This window comes from Schistocerca cancellata, chromosome 9 (genome assembly GCF_023864275.1).
Source record: "Schistocerca cancellata isolate TAMUIC-IGC-003103 chromosome 9, iqSchCanc2.1, whole genome shotgun sequence".
In the NCBI taxonomy this organism is placed as follows: domain Eukaryota; kingdom Metazoa; phylum Arthropoda; class Insecta; order Orthoptera; family Acrididae; genus Schistocerca; species Schistocerca cancellata.
In genome coordinates, this window is record NC_064634.1 from 56,478,129 (window position 1) to 56,504,951 (window position 26,823).

General features: G+C 42.0%; 1 protein-coding gene across 3 annotated transcripts in view; it reads left to right on the forward strand.

Annotated features, from left to right (window-relative positions):
- LOC126101608 (protein angel homolog 2-like) overlaps nt 1-26,823 on the forward strand; it is a 172,293-nt gene that overhangs the window by 39,265 nt on the left and 106,205 nt on the right. For all 3 annotated transcript variants that reach the window (XM_049912287.1, XM_049912286.1, XM_049912288.1), the window contains one exon: nt 13,541-13,701. In XM_049912287.1, coding sequence (XP_049768244.1) covers nt 13,541-13,701 — 161 coding nt within the window. The remainder of the gene's footprint in view (nt 1-13,540; nt 13,702-26,823) is intronic.

Sequence of the window (26,823 nt, forward strand, 5' to 3'; positions counted from 1 at the left end):
TCCCCAGTTTTGATGTCCAGGTGGACTGTCTCACCAACGTTATCCTTACTGCTGCAGAACGTTCCATTCCTCGCACTTCCTCTTTACCACGTTGTGTCCCTGTCCCTTGGTGGACCGAGGCATGCCATGATGCCATTCGCACATGGAGACGTGCTCTCCGCATTTTTAACCATCATCCTACAGTGGCAGACTGTATTCATTATAAACAGATGTGTGCAAAGTGTCGTCGCATTCTTCGAGATAGCAAACGAGCTAGCTGGATTTCATTCACTACTTCTTTTAACAGTTCCACCCCTTCCTCTGTCATGTGGGCCAACCTCCAATGGTTCTCTGGGATCAAGATCCATTCCCCCATTTCCGGCCTCACAGTAACAGACAAGTGTTATCGTGGACCCTATTGCTATCTCCAACACCTTGGGCCATCATTTTGTGGATGTTTCGAGCTCTTCCCACTATCACCCTGCCTTCCTCCATCGGAAATGAATGGAGCAGGCTTGGGCGATACCCTTCTCTTCCCTGAATTGTGAGTGCTACAATGTCACCTTTACTGTGAGGGAGCTCGATCATGCTTGCAGTTCATCCCGATCCTCCGCCTTAGGCCCAGACGCCATCCACATTCAGATGTTACAGCACCTTTCTCTTGCGCGCAAGCAATTTCTGCTTAACATGTACAACCGCATCTGGGCAGAGGGCATATTTCCTAGACGCTGGCGTGAACGCACTGTCATACCCATACCTAAACCTAATAAGAACAAAAACCTTCCTTCTAGCTACTGCCCCATCTCTCTTACCAGCTGCGTTTGCAAGGTAATGGAACGCATGATTCATGCCCGGCTGGTATGGTGGCTTGAATCCCGCAATTTACTAACAAATGCACAGTGTGGATTTAGAGCGCGGCATTCTGCAGTTGACCATCTTGTTACTTTGTCCACCCATATCATGAATGGTTTTCTGCAGAAATCCCCGACTGTGGCTGTGTTTTTCAATTTGGAGAAGGCCTGTGCTTGACAACTGGTATCCTCTGTAGTCTTCACACATGTGGTTTCTGTGGCCGCCTGCCCTGTTTCCTTGAGTCATTTTTAAAGGATAGAGTTTTCAGGGTGCGTGGGGGTTCTGCCTTGTCGGACACCTTTATCCAGGAAAATGGTGTGCCTCAGGGTTTGTCCTGAGTGTTGTCCTCTTTGCTATCACCATTGACCCTCTCATGGCCTGTCTCCCAACAGGCATCTCTGTCTCCCTTTTTTGTTGACAATTTTGCCATTAATTGCAGTTCTCCATGGACCCATCTCACTGGAGCATTGACAGTGGCTTTTGCGTTTACCCTGACAAAGGCGAGACGGCTGAGAGGAGGTTGGCCAAGCCATTAGGAAAGGTTTCATTCCTTGGAGCTTGTTCCCATGAGGGGAAGACCAGTGGTGATGCCAAAGTGACACCACCTCTGACAGAAGGCAACACAGAGAACGCCAGAGAGAATGGAAGAATTAGCGGGCTGAGATAGAAAGATGGCAGCCTTAGCAGCAGTGTCAGTGACCTCGTTTCCCGTCAGGCTGACATGACACGGGACCCACATAAACAATACAGTGGCTCCATCAAGAATGAGCAAGTGAAAGCTTCCCTGAACCTGTTGCACTAAGGCCAAATGTGTAACCTGTGATAGAGATACTCATGAGGGCGATTCTCTACCTCCTCCTCTGTGCTGCGTCAATTGCAATGGTGACCATGCAGCGTCCTCCTGAGATTGTCCCATATATCTCTATGAGTGGGCTGTCCAGGAGATCCGGGTGAAGGAAAAAGTGCCTTACCCAGTTGCTACGAAATTGTTGGCTAGTCAGAAACCCTGCATTTTACTATCCGGCACTTACAGTACTGTTCTTGCTACATCTCGCTCCAAGCCATGTGACCTTATATGCAGCAATGCAGTTGAAAAATCACCCAGTTTCATGGTAGCATGCCCATCTCCTCATCCTCCTCAAGCTGTGCAACAAGCCACCAAACTTTCACCTTGCGGGGCAAAGTCACCCGCTACACAATTGGCAAGCCAGAAAAGTGAGAAGGAATACTCCTGCAAAGACCTCCCTCCAGCCAACAAACATCTTAATTGCTGTCTGTCAGCCGCAAAGGCTCCAAGAAATCAAACAAAGGCTATCTTCTTCTTCACCAACTCGGAGATGCTCTTCAACTGTGTCGCCACATGATACTGTCACCCGTCCAGCCTCCATGTTGCCGGTGCACACCACCAACCATTTATCTGCCCTGGACTCCACAGACTGACAGGGAGAATCCCGATGCCTCTGTAGGTCTCAGAGTGGTCTCCTCCAGCCTCTGCATTTTGCGGCAGTCAGTTTTTGAAGGCTGGCATTTGGCAGCCGCCGAGATGACATCCCTTCATTTTTCCCCTCCTCCGCTTTCCTTATCGTGACTCTCCTCCAATAGAATGTTCATGGCATTAGATCCAACAAGGAGGAATTATAGCTGCTCTTGGAATGACAGCATCCACTTGGTCCCTGCATTCTCATGACCTCTTTGACCTCTCACATTTCTTTCCGGTCTGCTTTCACCTTCCCCCAGAGGATGGCATTCCATCTCGCGGGAGATTCATGCTGCTCATGTGGAATGACTTTCATAGTCAAACCATCTCCCTGACCACCCAGCTTCAAGCTGTTACAGTCTGTGTTTTCTTTCCTCACTTCACCTTTTCCCTTTGTACCATTTACATGCCTCTGTCATTCGTTTTCACCAGGGCAGACTTCCTCCAGTTTATTGGGAAACTCCCTCACTCCTGTCTCCTGCTCATGGACTTTAATGCACACCATCCACTTGGGGCTCTCGCAGAACCTGCCTGATAGGTGCCTTCTTGGCTGACCTTTTCAGTCAATGTAACCTCATTTGTATTAACACGGGAGCACCCAAATTCCTTTCAGATTCCACACACACCTATTCCCTTTTGGACCTCTCCTTCTGTGCTGCCCAGCTGCCCGTTGTCTCGAGTGGTCCGTTCTATCTGACATGTACTCAAGTGACCATTTCCCATGTGCTATTCGTTTGCTGACTCCTATCCCATCTAAGTGCACACCAAATGGCAGCTTTCTAAGGCCAACTGGAGGCTTTACTCCTCCTTGGCGACCTTTGACGAACAACATTTCCCCAGTTTTAATGTCAGGTAGAATACCTTACGAACTTTATCCTTACTGCCACAGAACATTCCATTCCTCGTACTTCATCTTTACTGTATCTTGTCCCAGTCCCTTACTGGACTGAGAGATGCCACGGCGCAGTGGACTGAGGCATGCCACGGCGCATTTCGCCTGTGGAGATGTGCTCTCAGTGTTTTTTAACCATCAACCTACAATGGCGAACTCTATTTGTTATGAACAATTGCATGTGCAATGTCGTCGTGTTTTTTAGGATTGCAAGAAAGCTAGCGGGATTTCATTCACTAGTTCTTTTAACAGGTCCACTCCCTCTTCTGTCATGTGGGCCAACCTCCGTCGGCTCTCTGGGACCAAGGTCCATTCTCAAATTTCCGGACTGACAGTAGCAGATGATGTCATGTTGGACCCTATTGATATCTCCAACAACTTGGGCCACTCTCTTGTGGAGATTTCAATCTCCACCCGCTATCACCCTGCCTTCCTCCATCGTAAATGAGTGGAGAACGCTCAGGTGATACCCTTCTCCTCTCAGAATCGTGAATGCTACAATGCTGCTTTTACTATGAGGGAGCTCGATCATGCTCTCACTTCACCCCCATCCTCCACCCGAGGGTTGGACGATGTTCACTTTCAGGTGTTGCAGCACTTTTCTCTTGTGGGCAAGCACTTTCTCATTCACATGTACAATCACATCTAGGGCATGTTTCCCCACTGGTGTGAAGCCACTGTCATCAATTTATTAACCACTGCACAATGTGGATTTCGAGCACACCGCTCTGCAGTTGACCATCTCGCCACTTTGTCAGCCCATGTCATGAATGGTTTTCTGTGAAAATATCAGACAATGACCGTGTTTTTTGATTTGGAGAAAGTCCACAACACCTGCTGGAGGTCTGGTATCCTCCGTACTCTATACACTTTGGACTTCCAAGGCCACAGGCCCTCTTTCCTTCAGGAATGTTTAAAAGACAGAGTTTTCAAGGTAAGTTTGGGTTCTGCCTTGTCAGACACCTTTATCCAGGAGAACAGTGTGCCTCAGGGTTCCGTTCTGAGCATCATCCTCTACACTATCGCCATTAACCCTGTTATGGCCTGTCTCTTGCCAGGCATCTCCGGCTCCGTTTTTGTTGAAGATTTTTCGATCTATTACAGTTCTCCACAGACTTGTCTCCTTGAGCGCTGTCTTCAACATTGTCTCGATCATTTTTACTCATTGAGCATTGACAATGGGTTTTGCTTTTCCACAGACAAAACTGTTTGCACCACTTTCGGTTTCTTCCACCATCTTTACAAGTTAGGCCTGTTGCTCTTCTGTTTGTTGAAACTACAAAATTCCTGGGGCTCATGCTCAATAGGACACTTTATTGGTCCTCCCATATGTCTTATCTGGCTGCACGGCGTACCCAGTCCCTCAGTGTCGTACGTGTCCTCAGCAGCACTTAATGGGGAGCGGATCAAATAACGCTCTCCTGTTTCTATCAATTATCTTATGTGTTTGAAACTAGACTATGGCTGTTCCGTTTATGCTTCTGCATGTCCATCCATTGTACACTGTCTCAATACACTCCACCATTGTGGCATCTGTTTGGCCACTGGCATTTTTTACAGTAGCCCAGTTGAGAGTCTGTATGCAGGAGCTGCCGAACTACCGTTGTCATACCGATGTGATGTTCTCCTCATTGGATACGCATGCCATTTGTCTGCCATGCCTGGCCACCTGTCCTATGCCCCCTTCTTCGATGACTCTTTTGACCGCCAGTACTGGGCGCGTCCCTCTTCTCTGTTACGTCCTGGAGTTCGCTTTCAACCATTGCTCCGGCAGCTTAAAAAACCCACGACCTGCCACTTTCCTGATGGGTGTGAACCCTTCACACCTTGGCTTCGTGCGGCAGCCTGTGTTCACCTTGTCCTTCATTCGCTTCCTAAGGACACTGCCCCAGACTCACTCTATTGCTGTAAGCTTTCGACCATTGCATGGAACTTCACGATAGTACCTTTGTTTACACTGATGGCTTTCAGACTGATTGTGATGTCTGGTGTGCCTTCATCATTGGCACCAACAATTTTCGGTATCAGCTTTTGGAACACTGCTCAATATTTATAGTGGAGTCTTCGCCCCCATGCAGTTTCGGTACAGGTATCAGCTTTCGGAACACTGCTCAATATTTACAGCGGAGCTCTTTGCCCTGTATCACGCCATGCAGTACATCCAGCTACATAGAATTTTCAATTGTCATTTGCTCCAACTCTCTCAGTGCCCTTCAGAGCCTCTATGTGCTGTACACCATCCCTTAGTGCAACGGGTCCAGGGAAGCTTTCACTTGCTTGTTCTTGATGGAGCCACTGTATTGTTTATATGGGTCCTGCGTCATGTCAGCCTGACGGGAAATGAGGCTGCTGACACTGCTGCCAAGGCTGCTATCTTTCTATCTTGGCCCGCTAGTTCTTCCATCCTCTCTGATGTTCTCTGTGTTGCCGCCTGTCAGAGGTGGTGTCACTTTGGCATCACCAATGGTCTTCCCTTCATGGGAACAAGCTCCGAGGAATGAAAACTCTCCTAGTGGCTTGGCTGAACTCCTCTCTGCCGTCTCGCCACAAGGAGATCAGTTTAGCTAGGTTGTGTATTGGGCACTGTCCTCCTAGCCATTGCCGTTTGTTAAATGGTGATCCCCCACCACTTTGTGCTCATTGTCCTCAACCTTTTGGTTAGCCATTTCCTGATGGAAGGCCTTTATTTTAACCACTTACATTCTAATTTATGTTTGCTGTCTGAGTTATCGACCGTTTCAGTAGACAGCATACATTTTGTCGACTGTATTTTACTTTTTGTCCATCGTAGCAATATATTGAAGGACATTTCGTCTTCAGTTCAGGACCTCCATTGTGTCTATGGCATATTTTATGGACCTTTCTTCAAGTCCCTGTTTTTAACTGTCTTTCTTTCTGTCATTTGGGCTTAGTGTATAGTTGCTCTTAACTCCTTTTTCGTCTTCGTGTTCTATGGTTCAGGCATGGACATGTATGACCTTAGCTGTTTTTGTGCCCTAAAACAACACAAACAAACAGCAGAAGGAATAGCTCCTCTAAGAAGAAAAAATAGAGATGGAATAACGCGGCCTGTGAGAAAGCTCAGGATAAAAGTATGCAAAAATATAGAAAAAAGTGGTATGCTGATAAAGCCCGCGAAAAATTCGAACACTTTCAAGAAATCAACAGCCAAAGCATTAAGAAATGCCAAGAGGAAATTCAACAAGGAGCAACTGAAATGACACTACAGAAATATTGGTCCTCCAAGCCATTGCTTTTGAAAAGAAAATGAAGACTTATCACTCTCCGATACAAAGAAATGTGCACTACTGGCAACGCACTTCGGCTGACTTTGCAACTTTGAAAACCCAACTGTCTGAGAACAAAAATATAATCCTCTCATCTCTGATTAACCCATTGAGAACATATTTAAATTCCCAACTGGTTGCTGTGAAATCAGATTTAATACATTCACACATTATGATTGTTTTATATATCAACCAATTATCGCCATTTTTATTCTGTTTCTTTCTTTATTGTTAATTGTTTTGTTGTGTAAGCAGTAGTCTTGTCACAAATTAGTCCAAACAATGGGCCTATATATTCTAAAAGATATGTAGTTCAGAAGTTGGTTTTAATTTATATTTATTCAACAAATCTTGAACACAAATCCTGCAAACATTGAAGAGAAATAGAACAGAGCTATTACTTTTTTTTCCTCAGTCCCATTCACTTTGTTTAGTCTACATTGTAGTATGAAAAAAACCTCTGAAAGACAAATCACTAACTTCATTATCATTGTTGAATGCAATGTCAGCAAGCTGGATGCTATAACGATCGTGCATTTCTGGTTATTGGGCCAGCATAAGGTAAAAAAGTTATTCTTAGCTTATCTTTCTCCCTATCTCAGCTGCTTTCTCAGGCAGTTTTAGTGTCTGACTGCAATGCTTACACCATTTGATGATCTAAATACCCATTCATTCCCAGTCCTTAGCACCAAATTTCCTTGTGATGGATGGTAATGGTCCAAGGAGTTGAGATGGAAGTCATTGTGCATGGGTCTTCTATATACAGTTGGACCTGTGGATCTACCTGATCTTCTCTTAACTAACACATCTAGGAAAATTAGCTGGCACTCTTTTTCAATCTCTATTGCTAATTTTATGAATATATTAGAATGGATAGTGTTTAAATGTTCCTGGGACTCTTGAAGTTCTTTTTGTTCCATGTGTCTACACTGCAAATGTCATCCGTGCATTGATAGAAACATTTTGGTTTGAACTAGGTGGGTTGTAGTGCCTTTGCTTCAAAGTGCTCCAGGTATAGGATCGCCACGACAGGCAATAACGGACTACCCATCACTTTGTTCATAATATTTTCTGTCCAACGGGAAATAAGTTGACATGAGAATGTGCCGTAAAAGTTTAGTGAAACTAGTGTCTTACTTTAGTTCCAAGGCTCCACAAAGCGAGGGAGTCTGGAAGACTACAATAAACTGACCATAAAATCTGTGTCCAGTAGCTGCAATGGCTGAGGTGGTGTTCACACTTTCCCACCCGTTCACTGAAAATATGTTTTTGCCTGTTAGTATGTAGATGCACCAGTACTACTTATTATGAGTCTTAAGGGAATGTTTTCCTTGTGTATTTAGGGAGGCCATATGGCTGTGGTGGAAGAGCTGCTCATGTTTGAAGACCACTAATAACATTATGTGGCAAGCCTATCTCATTGAGAAGAGTCATCATCTTCCTCTCGGTTTTATTCATCGGATCAACATCTGCCTGTCTATAAGCAACATCATTCAAAATATTGAAATCAATTTACTGTAGTCCACATGTATGGTTAAAGATGATCCATTTCTCTAAAACCTGCATGTGTACCACATTTCTTGCTAATATGGGACTGACTATTACAGCAGTCGAGGAGAAATGTAAGAAACATTAGCAACGCACACAATTGAAACAACCAAGTGATTTGGCTGTCCACAAGCACCACCATGAGCGTAATCGTGGAAAAGTATATGATGAGACCAATATTGTGGTGCAAGTGCTAAGTTTTTCACATCAACATAATTAAGGAGTCTATTGAAATAAAAATGTTGGGAAACCTAATAAGTGGGGATGGAGGTTTCAGTTTAAAAAACCTCACAGCAGAACCAACAGAGGGCGGCAACTCTGGACCATCTGGGACATTCGTTGGTGAACAATGGGGAACTGTCTTCTTCTGCAAGAGCAGCCAGTCAAAAACTTGAAGCTCTACACTGTGGCTTATTTAGTTCAGTGCAGCAGCCCTGGAAAGCAGAATCATCACACCCTACTACCGAGGATCACCACTGAAATCACTCGGGACTTTGCAGATCCAGTAATTGCCTCACCGTGTGGATCTGTGATTACATTCTGATCAGCTCCCAGAGGAGTGGTAATTGGTGACTGTTCCATACTTTGTGCAGGCTGTAAAACTCCATTTCAGACTTGGTAATATTTTACTGCTTGCTCAGCAGGACTTAATTCCATATTCCATAGGGACTAATACTGCTGAATTGCAGAATGAAATGTAAAAGTTAAATTTCAGAAGAGTTTCTTTCAGTTAAGATTAAGTCAAGAAGAAACCTTATGTTGTGTAATTCATTTCCACAACTCTCCATTGGCCTTCAGCCAAGTTTCTGTTGTTATAAAGTTACTGTATGTTCATGAGACTGTGTCAGTTGTCAGACTGAATAAATGTGTTAATTGGTACCTGACTCTCCATGTTGGTTATCTCTGTGGTATGGGATATAGCAAATTGTTAAATTGATCGTTTCTTTTAATTTGGTGAGAGAAATATGTTTATGGAAATGAGTAAGGTGTGTTTTCCTGAAATGAAACAGCACTTCAAGGAAAAGTGACCTTGCACTCCTTGTCAATACAACCAGCCATCTGAATTACTTCAACACTCCATTTAAGGGGAAGGATCTGCTGAAAACACATTTCATTGAACATATACAAGCATTAAAAGTGAAATTCGTACTTTGGGAGAATCGATTGGCCAAAGGAAATGCAGTTCAGTTTCCAAAATAATCTTCATTGAAGGACTCTGGTATTAACATAGACTTCAGATGTTATCCACCTATTCTGCATAATTTTAAGGAAGAATTCCAGTTTTGATTTAAGTATGTGACAGCACCAGAGCATGTTTTTCAGCTCTAAATTCAGTGAATGTTGATGACATTCACATTGTTCTCCAGACTGAAGTCTCATCTACATTTATGTGATTACTCTGTTATTCACAATAAAGTGCTTGGCAGAGGGTTAAATGAACCACCTTCAAGCTGTCTCTCTACCGGTTCACTCTCGAACGGCGTGCGGGCAAAACGAGCACTTAAATTTTTCTGTGTGAGCCCTGATTTCTCTTATTTTATCATAATGATAATTTCTCCCTATGTAGGTGAGTGCCAATAGGATGTCTTCGCAATCGGAGGAGAAAAGTGGTGATTGAAATTTCCTGAGAAGATCCTGTCACAACGAAAAATGCCCCCCCCCCCCCTTTTTATTTTACCACTCCAATTCACATATCGTGTCTGTGGCACTATCTTCCCTATTTTATGATAATACAAAATGAGCTGCCCTTCTTTGTACTTTTGCAGTGTCATCCGTCAGTCCCACCTGATGCAGATCCCACACCGCACAGCAATACTCCAGAATAGGTGGTGGTGTAAGCAGTCTCCATAGTAGACCTGTTGCACCCGAGTTTTCTGCCAGTGAATCACAGTCTTTGGTTGGCTCTACCCACAAAATTATCAATGTGATTGTTCCAATTTAGGGTATTTGTAATTGTAATCCCTAAGTATTTGGTTGAATTTACAGCCTTCAGATTTGTGTGACTTATCGCTTAATCGGAAATTTTACGGATTTCTATTAGTACTCGTGTGAATAACTTCACACTTTTTGCACCATGCAGATATCTTATCTAAATCATTTTGCAATTCGTTTTGGTGATCTGATGACTTTACTAGACAGTAAATGACAGCATCATATGCAAACAATCTAAGATGGCTACTCAGATTGTCTCCTATGTTGTTAATATAGATCAGGAACAATAGAGAGCCTACAACACTTCCTTGGGGAATGCTGGATATTATTTCTGTTTTACTCGATGACTTTCCATCTATTACTACGAACTGTGACCTTTCTGACAGGAAAACACGAATCCAGAAGATGCTTGTGAGGAATGGTGTTGAAAGCCTTCTGGAAATCTAAAAATATTGGATCAATTTGACATCCCCTGTCGATAGCACTCATTACTTCATGAGTATAAAGGGCTGGTTGTGTTTCGCAAGAACGATATTTTCTGAATCCGTGTTGACTACGCGTCAATAAATAGTTCCCTTCGAGGTACTTCATAATGTTTGAATACAGTATATGTTCCAAAACCCTACTGCAAATCGACATTAGTGATATGGGCCTATAATTCAGCAGATTTTTCCTATTTCCCTTTTTGGCTATTGGTGTGACTTGAGAAGTTTTCCAGTCTTTAGGTATGGATCTTTCTGTGAGTGAGCAGTAGTATATAATTGCTAAATATGGAGCTATTGTATCAGCATACTCTGAGAGAAACCTGACTGGTATACAATCTGGACCAGAAGCCTTGCTTTTATTAAGTAATTTAAGCTGCTTTGCGGCACCGAGTATATCCGTTTCTATGTTTCTCATCTTGGCAGTTGTTCTTTATTGGAGTTCAGGAATATTTACTTCATCTTCAGTTCAGGAATATTTACTTCATCTTCTTTGACAAAGGAGTTTTGGAAAATCATGTTTAATAACTCTGCTTTAGTGGCACTGTCATCAGTGACTTCACTGTTCTTATCGTGCAGTGAAGGTACTGATTGCATCTTGCCACTGGTGTGCTTTATGTATGACCAGAATCTCTTTGGGTTTTCTGCCAGATTTCGAGACAGAGTTTCATTGTGGAAGTTATTGAAAGCATCTTGCATTGAAGTACGTGCTATATTGCGAACTTCTGCAAAATTATGCCAGTCTTGGGGATTTTTGCATTCTTTTAAATTTGGCATGCTTTTTTGCTGCTTCTGCAACAGTGATCTGACCCATTTTGTGTACCATGGGGGACCAGTACCATCACTTATTAATTTATGTGGTATATATCTCTCAATTGCTGTCAATACTATCTCTTTGAAATCATTCCACAACTTTTCTACGCTTACATGATCATATCAGAAGGATAGCAGACTGTCTCTTAAAACTGTGTTAAGAGCATTTTTATCAGCTTTTTTAAACAGATATACTTTACATTTCTTTTTGATGGTTGTGGGAGTTATGGTATTCAGCCTAGCAGCTACTACCTTGTGCTCGCTAATCTCTGTATTCATCATGATACTCACTATTTGTCCAGGATTATTTGTTGCTAAGAGGTCAAGTATGCTTTCGCAACAATTTATGCTTCGAGTGGGCTCATTAACTAATTGTTCAAAATAATTTTCTGAGAAAGCATTCAGTACAATTTCAGATGGCGTTTTATGTCTGCCACTGGCTTAAAAGTATAGGGTAGATTGAAGTCGCCACCGACTATAACTGTATGAGTGGAGTACCTATTTGAAAAGAGACTCAAGTTTTCTTTGAACTGTTGAGTAACTATATATTCTGAGTCGGGGGTCAGTAAAACGACCCAGTTAATAGTTTAGTCCGATTGTCTAGTGTAACATCTACCCATACTATTTTGCAAGAACTATATATTTCAATTTCACTACAAGGCGAAGTATTTCTGACAACAATAAATGTACTCCACCACCAATTGTATTTAATCTATCCTTTCTGAACACTGTTAGATAGTTTGAAAAAATTTCTGTTGGACTTATTTCCGGCTTTAGCCAGCTTTCTGTACCTATAACTATTTGAACTCCAGTGCTTTCTATTAGGGCTTGGAGCTCTGGTTCTTTCCCAACACAGGTATGACAATTTACAATTACAATGCTGATCGTTTCTACAACTAACTGTGTTTTATTTGCCCCTTTTAGACGGACGTCCTTTCTGTGGTTCCCTGAGGCCCCCTAATTTACCTATAGAGTGCAAAAAGGAACATAAAGACAAATTTAAAGGGAACATTGCAGATGTGTCCAAGGATTTCCGCCGGCCGCGGTGGCCATGCGGTTCTGGCGCTGCAGTCCGGAACCGCGGGACTGCTACAGTCGCAGGTTCGAATCCTGCCTCGGGCATGGGTGTGTGTGATGTCCTTAGGTTAGTTAGGTTTAAGTAGTTCTAAGTTCTAGGGGACTTATGACCTAAGATGTTGAGTCCCATAGTGCTCAGAGCCATTTGAACCATTTTCCAAGGATTTCCCTCAGGTTTGGTTTCGTCATTTACCCAAGACGGCTGCAGGCATTGTATCACTGTTTGGTTGTACATAAATCTGTTAACAGGTTTTTCCAACAATGTAGAACTATAAAAGGCATATGAGAAATTGTAAGACTGTAACTTAAACTGCAAGCTACATCTACAATGCACAAGAATGTTTCTGTCAAATAGATGCTCCTGTAAAAGAGAGTTAATTAAAAATCGTTACACATTTAGTGTAAGATTAAATAAAATAAGATACACGTACCTACTTAGTACTCAAATTTTGTTGCAAGAATTACATTTTTTGTTTATTTGGCTAATTTATAGCAGTGAAACCTTATTTAAAGTCTGTTATCTGTTTCTTGTTTGAAAATGAAAGAAATACATGGTATCAGCATCATCCCCTCTAAAGTCTTTACATGGCTCCCCACTTCCTACCCTGTGACATTGGAGGGTGGGAGTTGTATTATGGTGACTGTGAAGCCTTGCTTTAGATATTGATAAGTTATGCTTAATAATGATGCTTTGGTGGTTAACACAGTATTTAGATTCAATTGCAGTGTAAGATGGGTCAGTTTTCCATTACTTTTTAATACCTTCTTAAAATATGTATTTTTTGAACATTGTTAACAGCCTTCCACATTAAGTAAAATGTAATTTTTCTGTTCATGTGTGTTGATCTGAGGATGGTTGCTAACCAACAGAAACCTATTATCTATGTTTTATTAGATTATATTGTGATTGGGGCCATTAAAATTTACTATAAATACCATACAGAGTCTGCAACTATGATTCTTCTATTTATTAAGAAAAGAGAGAAAAATGAAATATCTGTGGACTAAAGACATTCATCTCATCAGAGATTATGACAATAAATTTGTTTTTATTTTTGCAAGGACAAATTATTAGATTACTGTAATTTTTATGAAAATTATCAATTCAAACCTGTTATTGCATTTAATAATTGTGATAGTGGCGGGATTGTGTTCTCAGCCATTTCTGAAATTCTCATAAACTGATTTTAATATTCAACAGATGAACGGAAGTTACCCTTGAGATTGGTGTCATATAATGTGCTGGCTCAAGATCTCCTGGAGAGCCACAGATACTTGTACGCCGAATGTAAAGAGGAGGATCTGGTTTGGGAGAAACGTTGGAAGCGCATCTTGGAAGAGATTACTTCTGCAGACCCTGATGTAAAAATTTTAAAATTTATTTTGTTTGAAGCCTTTCACATTCAAAAACTAACTATAATCTTCTTTATATTGCAAGTAATGTCACTGTGTTTGTCATTTGTTGAGGCACTCTTCACACAGGGGTACAATTGAAGTTGCAATCCCATGAATTCCTCACAAACCTCTTGTCAGCCAAATATTAGTGTGTGTGTGTGTGTGTGTGTGTGTGTGTGTGTGTGTGTGTGTGTGTGTGCTTAAATGACAACTTTATTTTTGGAGGATGAAGGCATCATACAACTCAGATGTGCTACAGATATAAACACTCAAAGATAGATACAGCTTTTATATGAAAGCTCAATTTCTGGGCACACTGACAAAGCATGACAGATAAGGTAAGGCAACTTAAAACAAGCATAGAGGTGTTAAAGTTGTCATTCGTCCCATACTCCTTCAGTAAATGGAACTGGAAGAAATATTAATACAGAGTGTAGTCAGACATCTTTAATTATCACCTCCAAAAAATCGAGTTATGTCATTGTTTTTTGTTTGTCTGGAGATACATGTTTCCAATGTTTGTACACAAAGAAATCTCCACACTACAGTTCTGCAGCATGCTATTACAGGAGCCAAAACATAATGTGCAACCCATCTCTGTCTACTAGGACTGCAGACATGAACTTGCAAACAAGAAAGAAATTTCTCTTTGAGATTAAGTGATATGTTACACTTCTAAAATTTTTACAACACAGTCAAACAATGGAAAATCCAGGGTGGAATAACAACAATATTATGAGAAAGATAGTTGCTACTCATCATATGGCAGAGATACCAAATCACAGATAGACACAACAAAACGACTGTCAAACAAAGCTTTTGCCACACGTGACCAGTCTCTGGCTGCCAAGGCCAGACTGCGAGCAGCAGTGCGTGATGGGGGAAGCAAAGTGGGTGGTGAGGGTAAGGAGGAAGCTGGGGTGGGGAGGGGGATGGATAGAAGGGTAAAGGTGTGGGACGGTAAAGTGCTGCTTGTGGGAACATCCAGGAACGAGGTATGGAGAGGATAGGACAACTAGGTGCAGTTGGGAGTTTAGGCAGAGAGGTGGGGGAGGGGCAGGGGCAGGGGCAGAGGCAAAGAGAGTTCCCACCTGCACATTTCAGAAAAGCAGGTGTTGATGGGAAGAATCCAAATGGCACAGGCTGTGAAGGAGTCATTGAAACGAAGAATGTTGTGTTGGGCAGCATCAACAGCTGGGTGGTTCAGCTGTTTCGTGGCCACTGTTTGTCGATGGCCATTCATGCAGACAGAAAGCTCTGTACCAAGAAGTCCCGTGCATAGAGCCTAGCCATCCATGAGTGTCCCATTTTCAGTGATGAGCAGTCCCTCTCAAAATATACCAGGGGTCTCACTGAGGCCGTCACAGATTGTAATTACCTTTCCAACCTTGTACAAAAACAAATCTCCCATGTCTTATCTCTCCAGTCAACCACCGTTCAGCCACAAAGAAGCATTCCCCCCTTGACACAGTACCACCGCAATCAATCCGTCCACCAGGGTTTCGACTACCTCTCATTCCCCGAAATAAGGAATGTCATACTCACTATCCTTCCTACCCCTCCCACAGTGGTATTCCACCACCCACTGAACCTATACAATATCCTTCTCCATCCCTACATTACACTTCCTCCCAACCCCTTGCTTCATGGCTCATATCCCTGTAATAGATCTAGATGCGAGACCTGTCCCATACATCCTCACACCACCACCTACTCCAGGCTGATTAGAAGCATCACTTATTCCATCAAGGGCAAAGCTACTTGTGAAACCAGTCATATGATCTACAAGCTAAGCTGCAACCACTGTGCTGTATTCTACGTGGTATGACAACTAACAAGCTCTCTGTCTGCATGAATGGCCACTGACAAGCTGTGACCAAGAAACAGCTGGTCCACCCAGTTGCTGAGCCTGCTGCCCTACACGACATTCTTCATTTCAGTGACTGCTTCATAGCCTGTGCCATCGGGATCCTTCCCACCACCACCAGGTTTTCTGAATTGCACAGGTAGGAACTCTCCCTACAATATATTCTATGTGCGCATAACCCTCCTAACCTCATCTTTCATAAGTCATTGTTTACCCACCTATCCCCTTCCCTGTTCCCATTCCAGCACTACACAGCCCTCTGATCCACCAACACACCCATAGTCTTTCTATTTCTTTTCTTTTCTTTTCCATTACCCCCACCCCCTTCCTACCCTTTGTCTAACCTCCCAACTGCACTTAGCTGCCCTATACACTCCTCAACTCATCCCTGTATGCTCCCACAAGCAGCAGTTTACCATCTGCCACCCCTGCCATGTTATTCGTCCCCCTCCCTGCCCCAGCCTCCTCCTTACCCCCCCCCCCCCCCCCCCCCCGATCCACCCAGTTTGCTTATCCCATCATGTGCTTTTGCTTGCAGTCTGGCCTTGGCAGCCAGAAACTGTGGTTGTGTGCGTGTTTTGTGTATTATAATTTATAATAAAGGCATGTTTATCTGAAACTTTGTTTGACAGTCTTTTTGTTGTGCCTATCTACAACTCAACATCTCTGCTGTGTGGTGAGTAGCAACTATCATTTTCATAATATTTTTACAACTCAGTCACATGAGCATTCCACAGTGCTGTAACCAGATGTGCCGTTGTGGAAAGCTAATGGGGAAGTTTGTTATAAAATATAAAAAATACAAAGTAAGAAATTACCAAGTGGTGACAGTACACACACATAAAAGAAGGTTGTAATTAGACAAGCTTTAGGAGTCTGGCTCTTCCTTCAGGCAGAAGGGTTGAAGGAGAAGGAAGAGGGGTGAAGGAAAAAGACTGGAGAGGTCTAGGAAAAGTGGTATATTTCGGGAAAGTCACCCAGAACTGTGGGTCAGTTCTCATCCCATGCAGTAAGTCTCCCCTGACCCACGGTTCTGAGTGACTTTCACATAATCTATACCTTTTCCTAGACCTCTCTAGTCCTTTTCCTTCACTCCTCTTCCTTCCCCTTCAACCCTTCTGCCTGAAGGAGGAACCACTGACTCCAAAAGCTTGCCTAATTACGAAGTTTTCTTATGTGTGTGTTCTGCCACCACTTGGTGAGTAGATTTTTTATCTATACAGTTAAAATATTTTGTCAAAAATTGATTGTTTTTGGTTGTTATAAAGTAAGAAATTAGTTACCTAACTTTATTTTTTTCAAGGTGATAATTAAAACTTTGACTGCCCCTCTGTAAAATGTGTGTGCAATAAAAAAAGTACCCTCTGCCACACATTTCATTGTGATACACCCAGCATAGATATACAATGTATTTACACCTAGGATGGCTAGGAAATTGGGGAAAAATTCAGGAATTTTTTCATCTGAGAAAAATCCGGTAATTTTTTAGAATTCTTGAAGTTTTTCGTTGTTCTGACATGTAAGAACTGATACTCTGACAAAGAATTTTTCTTTATCCCACTACTGCAGAAGAATACTGCAACGATGAAGCATAGCGAGAGAATTACACCAAAATGAAACTTTAGTTCCAAAGAAAATCCTCCATTTACAACAACAAAACACAATGGACCCACAAGTGTCTGCCCACAGCAAAATGTGTCAAAGGCTTTAGGATAAAGACTGTACAATACTTTGCAACAACAAATTGTTTTCGATGAACTTGATGTTACAACAGTTTTTATTTCTAATGGGTCGCAGGAAAGTATTGCGAATGGTGGTTTGAGAAGCATTACTTTCAAAGTAAATTCCTTTTATGCAAGATGAATTATGTTAAATTTGAGAATGTGCAATGACTTTCTTAAATCACACAGATTTTGACTTTCATTCAAAACTTAACACTTTGAGGACCATCCACTTAGAAAAATTTCAGCCAAGAAGACCACCCATTTACACCATTAATTAAAATTTTATTTATGCATTTGTGTTTGATGTATCTTAAGCAGTAACACATGCTAAGCTGGCTTATTGCACCATGTGTCCTTTTCTCTGAATATCTTCTGTCATTGGCTTGTAGGAGTCGGCTACTGAGAAGTTAACTGCAGACGTGATGTGACTGGTTTCTTAGGTTACTGCAGAGGTGGCATCACTGGTTTTGCAGATGGTCCAACCTTCAGTCGAATCAGGACTCGAATAGTGTGTACCGAGTAGTTGTGTGCTGTTGGTGTTGCACCTGGGTCTTCACAGGGCTATGATCATATGGCATGGGGTTGTGGGTAGTCTTGGCATAAAGTTGCTCCAGGGTATCTGAGTGGCCAGCGAAATACTACTTTGGAAGATGTGTGAAGGATTGTGGATGGGATGTTCCTAATTTATAGGTGCAATGATTGGTAGTCAAGGCCCTGGCAAAGGATGTTCTTCCAGTATGGGATGATGCTGGGTACAAAAGGATGCTCTTATGAAGATAGCTGGGAAATATGGGCAGATGTAGATATGAAGTGGTAGTTCTGTTTGTGGACTAGGTTTTATCATCATCTTTATTCATCCAAGGATCACCTCTCAATGATACAGGAACTGTTAAGGTAATACAACACAAATGAATAGTTCAAAATATACAACACACAGAATACATAACATGCTTTTTGAGGATAGGGCTTTTGGTCAGCCATAGCCTTGATTAAGGAACCATCCCAGCAGTTGCCTTAGTGATTTCGGAAGACCACGAAAAATCTAGATCAGGATGGCCAGACAGAACAACTTCATCCCACTGAATATGAGGCTAGTAACTTAACAGCTGCAATGCTCCAATCAGCTGGTCCCTGTTGTACACTGTTTCTTGATCTATACATAATGTGTTTAAGATAACTAATAATATAAAACCCAATACCTTTCTTCATTGCTGGACACATTAAGGACATCCTTTGGAGACCCTGGACTGTGAAGATGTTACTCTGTTCCTTGCACCTACTCCAGTCTGTTCAGAAAGCAGATGCCCACACATACTCGTCTATACCCCCCAGTCCCCCTGAAGAAACTGAGTAAGCATCGATTCACGATGAGTAAGATGTTGAACTCAGGAGAATGACAAGACATCACTATCATGCATTTTCATCTTGACTTAAGATATCCTTGTGCAAGCGGTAAACTGTGATCACAAATTGAAATGTGAAAGGGTGTTATAAGTTACGCCCTTTAATCACTACCCACTGCTATTAGCCCTCTGAGTGATCTTTAATTCTGTAACATACATGACTTATGTAGACCGTTTTAGCTGCATTCAGGTGGTGCGTAAGTTCGTAGCAGTTTTCCATAAGTTTAAAAATAAAAAAAACAGATACACCTAACAGGAACTTAAGTTCTCCTTCACTATGCACAACAGTCTGCCAATGTTGGGGTAACTTTTTGATTACTCAGCACTAGAAATCCCAGGTTTGAGATGAGAAACTTGTCAAGCCATGTTCGGAGTGCATTTTCATCCGAAAAGGAAGTTCCTTGAAGGCTATTCTCAATATAGAGCAGAAAAGGCGAAAATCTGTGGGCACAGATGAATATGGTGGGTGCAGAATGACTTCCCAGCCCAACTCCTGTCCAGTATTTTTTGTCAGTGTAGCATTTGTTATCATGGAGTAGCATCACTTCACGCAATCTTCCTGTTCGTTGTTCGTGGGCAGCATCTTGGAAGACACCTCAGTTGCTCTGTTGTTGACAGTACATGTCAGCAGTGATGGTTACACCTTGGGAAAGCAATTTGTAGCACACCACACTGTTGCTGTTCCATCAGATGCATAGCATTTTCTTTTGTGGATGCGCACAGGCTTTTGTAAGGGGAGTTGCTGCTTTGTTTGATCTCAACCATCCCTTTCTCTTCCTTATATCAGCATAACAACACCATGTCTTGTCACCAGTAATGATACAGGATGGGAGTGGTCGGTGTTTTTTTTTTTTTTTTTTTTTTTTTTTTTTTTTTTTTTTTTTTTTTTTTTTTTTTTTTTTTTTTTTGCTTGGAGCATGTCGTACCATACACCTGATTTTTGAACCTTCCCAATTGCATATAAGTGTTGCCCGATTATGGAATGATAGTAGTTCATCATATTTACCAGTTCTGGGTACACTGATGTGGATCATTGTGGATTGATGCATTTAAATGATCTTCATCAAACCCCAAAGGTCTTCTTGAACGTGGAGTCGCTAATCTCAAAACAATCGTTTTGAAATGAGAGAACCATTTTCTTGCCATGCTGTGTTCAGTGACATTATCCCTGTGCACAATACAACTTTGTAATATTTTTCCAATATGCACCACAGATCGGTAAATGTACTCACTTGGTGCAGTAAGGATACCCAATTTTTTATATAGCTCATTACGATGACAGGGTGTATACGACCCGGGACAGCCGGGAGATCCGGGAAAAACCTGGGAATTTTTCCATCTGGGAGAAAACCGGGAAAAACCCGAGAATTGTTTAGAATTCCTGGAATTTTTCATTGTTTTAGTTTTCAGTTAAATTTTTGTGATTTTGACTGGTAAGAACCAACACTCTAACAAAAAGGATATTATTGTATCCCGCTACTGTAGAATCATACTGCAGCAACAAAACATGAACGGAAAAGAAAACAAAAATAAAACTTAAGTTGCAAAGGAAATGTGCCATATACAACAACAAAACAGTGCTCATACAAGCGTCTGCCAACAGTAAAGTGTGTCAAAGGCATTAGGAACACTATGCAATGCTTTATAACAACAAATTGCCTCCGATGAGCGTGACGTGACAACTGTTTAAATTAGATTCGTTTGAGCAGTTGCGGGCGGGCTCTTGCGCATGCGCAGTTGAGTCGAGTATGAGTAGTACCTTCTCCCGCTTCTGGTTACGGTAGTGTGGCTGGGCGCCACTACTTAATATTGCCCTGGTTCAGAAATATCGTAGATCCGGGCCTGATGCACAGAGCAGTCCGAGTTGTGGTGGGGAGGTGGGACGTCTCCACGTGACCTGTGTTTACGTTCAGAGATTTTGTTGTTTCCTCTTTGTTTATTGCTCTCACATTAAATGATAACAAAACGGATTTTTATGGCCAGGAGCTATCAAATGAATTAAAATACGTTCACATAATTACGGCAGGATAAAATATGTTAATAGTTTCAGATTTTATTTCCACCTTTGACAGTCAAGCATTAATCGCCTTACAGAACAATGAAGTTATTTTTGCTGGTTTGCTAAAGAGATTTGGCTTTTATTAATGCTTTCTACTGAGGCAGTCAATTTATTGGAAATGAAGTGTTTAATTTCACACTATTGGCTAGTTTCAACAGTTCGCTGCATTTCAAGTGCACATATGGCATTATGCTATAATAAAGAACCAAACATGAGTACTGGTACTCCAAGAAAATTTACATACGGATGTCCATTTTAAGCCGAAGTATGCACTTTAGTATGGTTTGCGAAATCTCGACACTCTTGAAGTATCCTTTGATGTCTTGTTTCTTTTATGACATAAAGTAAGATCTTTCAATGGTTTACAAGTACAAACATATGGGCTTCCTGCGTCATCGTAGCTGCGCAAGCACGGTGATGCCAGTTATCTGGCGCTTTCTTGCAACTGCTGAAACGGACCTATTTCTAACAGGTCGCGAGAAAATATTGCGAATGGTGGTTGGAAAAGCCTTACATTCAAAGCAGATTTCCTTTTACGCAAGATGAATTATGTGCGAGAATGTACGATGAATTTCTTAAATCACAAAGCGTTTGACTCTCATTTAAAAATCAGCTCTTTGAGGACAACCATTTAGAAGAATTTCGAGCCCAGAAGATGAGACATTTGCGTTAAAAAATTTTACTGGCACATTTGTGTGTGTATCTTAAGTGCAAGAAGATCAACATTATATGTGGAAGCTTAGCTTCTCTTCCAACTTATTAATCTTAGAGACCAATATTATATGTGAATGCTATGTATATTAATTTAAGCCCTTAACTTTTTTTATTTGTGTATTCGCGCTACTTAAGAGTGATCTTATTGGCTGACAACATCACTTGTCCTATTGCTGTCATCAGCTGGCGAGATCACGTGGATGAGCCATGACACTTACAAAAGCGCATCGCAATCTCAATTTCAATGCTTCGGAAAGTGACATACGTTATTTGGTGGAATTCAAATTTATATCTTCGTAATACGAAAATATGCAGCGTACATGTTGCTCCACATCAAAGGTCTTTCAATACGTGTTTTTCCCCCTGAGTTTCGTTTTCTCGGGAAATTCTACGTCGGTATATAAAACCATAAACATTCAAAGGATTGATGACTTTTACAGTGTCTAGGAAGAGTATACTATCACTTAACACAGAAAAAGTATATTTTCATCTGGGAGAAAGTGTATTTTTAACCTGGAAACCCGGGAATTTTGTTTCCTTGTCCCCATATACACCCTGAATGAGCTGGACTATTACTTCTAGCTATTATTATTGCAGCCCTTTTCTGCAGTTTATAAACTGAGTTCGTGTTTCATGCCTTCAGTCCCCAGAAAAGAATACCATACGTAAGAACTGAGTGCATGTAAGCATAGTATGTCACCACAAGATGTTGGCTCTTACTCACTGATGCTAAAACCTGGAGAGCATAACATGCTGATGGTGCATTTTTTTCCAATTATGTTCATTCCATATTAGGTGACAATAAATTTTCATCCCTAAAAAATTTGTGATTACACAACCTACAAATATGTCATCCATGTTCTGCTTAACAGGTCAGGGGTCCACCACACACAGGAAGCAGCTACATGGGTAACAGTGTTTGTGTGGAGGGGACTGGGTGTTGGCAAACACAGGAAGGTAGACATAGCAACAATTAGTACTGTAGTTGTAAATTCTCATAGCTTTGTTGGGAAAGAACCAGAGTTCCATGCACTAATAGAAAGCTTTGAAACTCAAATTGGTATAGGTACGAAAAGCTGGCTAAAGCTGGAAATAACTTCAGCCCAAATTTTTTCAAAGGACCTAATTGTGTTCAGAAAGATAGATTAAATACCGTAGGTAGAGGAATGTTTTTCGCTGTCAGAAGTACCGGGCTATTACAAATGATTGAAGCGATTTCATAAATTCACTGTAGCTCCATTCATTGACATATGGTCACGACACACTACAGATACGTAGAAAAACTCATAAAGTTTTGTTCAGCTGAAGCCGCACTTCAGGTTTCTGCCGCCAGAGCGCTCGAGAGCACAGTGAGACAAAATGGGGACAGGAGCCGAGAAAGCGTATGTCGTGCTTGAAATGGACTCACATCAGTCAGTCATAACAGTGCAACGACACTTCAGGATGAAGTTCAACAAAGATCCACCAACTGCTAACTCCATTCGGCAATGGTATGCGCAGTTTAAAGCTTCTGGATGCTTCTGTAAGGGGAAATCAACGGGTCGGCCTGCAGTGAGCGAAGAAACGATTAAACGCGTGCGGGCAAGTTTCACGCGTAGCCCGCGGAAGTCGACGAATAAAGCAACCAGGGAGCTAAACGTACCGCAGCCGACGGTTTGGAAAATCTTCTACATCTACATCTACATTTATACTCCGCAAGCCACCCAACGGTGTGTGGCGGAGGGCACTTTACGTGCCACTGTCATTATCTCCCTTTCCTGTTCCAGTCGCGTATGGTTCGCGGGAAGAACGACTGTCTGAAAGCCTCTGTGCGCGCTCTAATCTCTCTAATTTTACATTCGTGATCTCCTCGGGAGGTATAAGTAGGGGGAAGCAATATATTCGATACCTCATCCAGAAACGCACCCTCTCGAAACCTGGCGAGCAAGCTACACCGCGATGCAGAGCGCCTCTCTTGCAGAGTCTGCCACTTGAGTTTGTTAAACATCTCCGTAACGCTATCACGGTTACCAAATAACCCTGTGACGAAACGCGCCGCTCTTCTTTGGATCTTCTCTATCTCCTCCGTCAACCCGATCTGGTACGGATCCCACACTGATGAGCAATACTCAAGTATAGGTCGAACGAGTGTTTTGTAAGCCACCTCCTTTGTTGATGGACTACATTTTCTAAGGACTCTCCCAATGAATCTCAACCTGGTACCCGCCTTACCAACAATTAATTTTATATGATCATTCCACTTCAAATCGTTCCGCACGCATACTCCCAGATATTTTACAGAAGTAACTGCTACCAGTGTTTGTTCCGCTATCATATAATCATACAATAAAGGATCCTTCTTTCTATGTATTCGCAATACATTACATTTGTCTATGTTAAGGGTCAGTTGCCACTCCCTGCACCAAGTGCCTATCCGCTGCAGATCTTCCTGCATTTCGCTACAATTTTCTAATGCTGCAACTTCTCTGTATACTACAGCATCATCCGCGAAAAGCCGCATGGAACTTCCGACACTATCTACTAGGTCATTTATATATATTGTGAAAAGCAATGGTCCCATAACACTCCCCTGTGGCACGCCAGAGGTTACTTTAACGTCTGTAGATGTCTCTCCATTGAGAACAACATGCTGTGTTCTGTTTGCTAAAAACTCTTCAATCCAGCCACACAGCTGGTCTGATATTCCGTAGGCTCTTACTTTGTTTATCAGACGACAGTGCGGAACTGTATCGAACGCCTTCCGGAAGTCAAGGAAAATGGCATCTACCTGGGAGCCTGTATCTAATATTTTCTGGGTTTCATGAACAAATAATGCGAGTTGGGTTTCACACGATCGCTGTTTCCGGAATCCATGTTGATTCCTACATAGTAGATTCTGAGTTTCCAAAAACGACATGATACTCGAGCAAAAGACATGTTCTAAAATTCTACAACAGATCGACGTCAGAGAGATAGGTCTATAGTTTTGCGCATCTGCTCGACGACCCTTCTTGAAGACTGGGACTACCTGTGCTCTTTTCCAATCATTTGGAACCTTCTGTTCCTCTAGAGACTTGCGGTACACGGCTGTTAGAAGGGGGGCAAGTTCTTTCGCGTACTCTGTGTAGAATCGAATTGGTATCCCGTCAGGTCCAGTGGACTTTCCTCTGTTGAGTGATTCCAGTTGCTTTTCTATTCCTTGGACACTTATTTCAATGTCAGCCATTTTTTCGTTGGTGCGAGGATTTAGAGAAGGAACTGCAGTGCGGTCTTCCTCTGTGAAACAGCTTTGGAAAAAGGTGTTTAGTATTTCAGCTTTACGCTTGTCATCCTCTGTTTCAATGCCATCATCATCCCAGAGTGTCTGGACATGATGTTTCGAGCCACTTACTGATTTAACGTAAGACCAGAATTTCCTAGGATTTTCTGTCAAGTCGGTACCTAGTATTTTACTTTCGAATTCACTGAACGCTTCACGCATAGCCCTCCTTACGCTAACTTTGACATCGTTTAGCTTCTGTTTGTCTGAGAGGTTTTGGCTGCGTTTAAACTTGGAGTGAAGCTCTCTTTGCTTTCGCAGTAGTTTCCTAACTTTGTTGTTGTACCACGGTGGGTTTTTCCCGTCCCTCACAGTTTTGCTCGGCACGTACCTGTCTAAAACGCATTTAACGATTGCCTTGAACTTTTTCCATAAACACTCAACATTGTCAGTGTCGGAACAGAAATTTTCGTTTTTCTTACGGAAAAGACTAAAGCAGAAGCCTTACCGTTTACAATTGCTACAAGCCCTGACACCCGATGACAAAGTCAAACGCTTTGAATTTTCGGCGCAGTTGCAACAGCTCATGGAAGAGGATGCGTTCAGTGCGAAACTTGTTTTCAGTGATGAAGCAACATTTTTTCTTAATGGTGAAGAGAACAGACACAATGTGCGGATCTGGGCGGTAGAGAATCCTCACGCATTCGTGCAGCAAATTCGCAATTCACCAAAAGTTAACGTGTTTTGGGCAATCTCACGGTTTAAAGTTTACGGCCCCTTTTTCTTCTGCGAAAAAAACGTTACAGGACACGTGTATCTGGACATGCTGGAAAATTGGCTCATGCCACAACTGGAGACCGACAGCGCCGACTTCATCTTTCAACAGGATGGTGCTCCACCGCACTTCCATCATGATGTTCGGCATTTCTTAAACAGGAGATTGGAAAACTGATGGATCGGTCATGGTGGAGATCATGATCAGCAATTCATGTCATGGCCTCCACGCTCTCCCAACTTAACCCCATGTGATTTCTTTCTGTGGGGTTATGTGAAAGATTCTGTGTTTAAACCTCATCTACCAAGAAACGTGCCAGGACTGCGAGCTCGCATCAACGATGGTTTCGAACTCATTGATCGGGACATGCTGCGCCGAGTGTGGGAGGAACTTGATTATCGGCTTGATGTCTGCCGAATCACTAAAGGGGCACATATCGAACATTTGTGAATGCCTAAAAAAACTTTTTGAGTTTTTGTATGTGTGTGCAAAGGATTGTGAAAATATCTCAAATAATAAAGTTATTGTAGAGCTGTGAAATCGCTTCAATCATTTGTAATAACCCTGTAGTTTACCTAGTTGTGAAATTTAAGGAGACAGTTCCTGTAAGTTAGTTTGGGTAGAGCTTATACTTGACAACCAGAATATTATTACTAACTGGTTCATTTTACGTACTCCCTGACCTAGATGATACAGTTGCTGAGTAATTCAAAGAAAGCCTGAGTCTTATTTCCAATAGGTACTGCACTCATATAATTAAGTCGGTGCTGACTTCAATCTACCCTAAATATGTTATGGAAAATACATGTTTCAATCCAGCTGTAGGCATAAAATGTTTGAAATTGTACTGAATGCTTTCTCAGAAAATTATTTCAGATCATTAGTTCAGGAGCCCACTTGAAGTATGGGGTGTTCAAAAAGTCTCTCCGCAGTGCCGTATGATTGTTAGCCATGCGTGCCATATGATTAGACGAATTGAACTGTGTATTCAACAAGAGGGGGGGGGGGGGCACTTTCAACATTCAATGTGAAAATTTGTAAGTAAAAATGAATATTCAATAAATTAATAACCCGTATTTCACTGAGCTTCATTTGGGTATATTCACCATGGCATATGGCACACGCGACTGACAATCATACGGCACTGTGGAGAGACGTTTTGAAGACTCCATATAAATGGTTGCGAAAAGATACTTGACCTCTTAGCAACAAATAATCCTGAAAACTAGGGGGCATCATGACAGGTACAGGGATTAGTGACCACAAGGCAGCTGTAGCAAGACCGTATACCATGACATCCAAACCCACT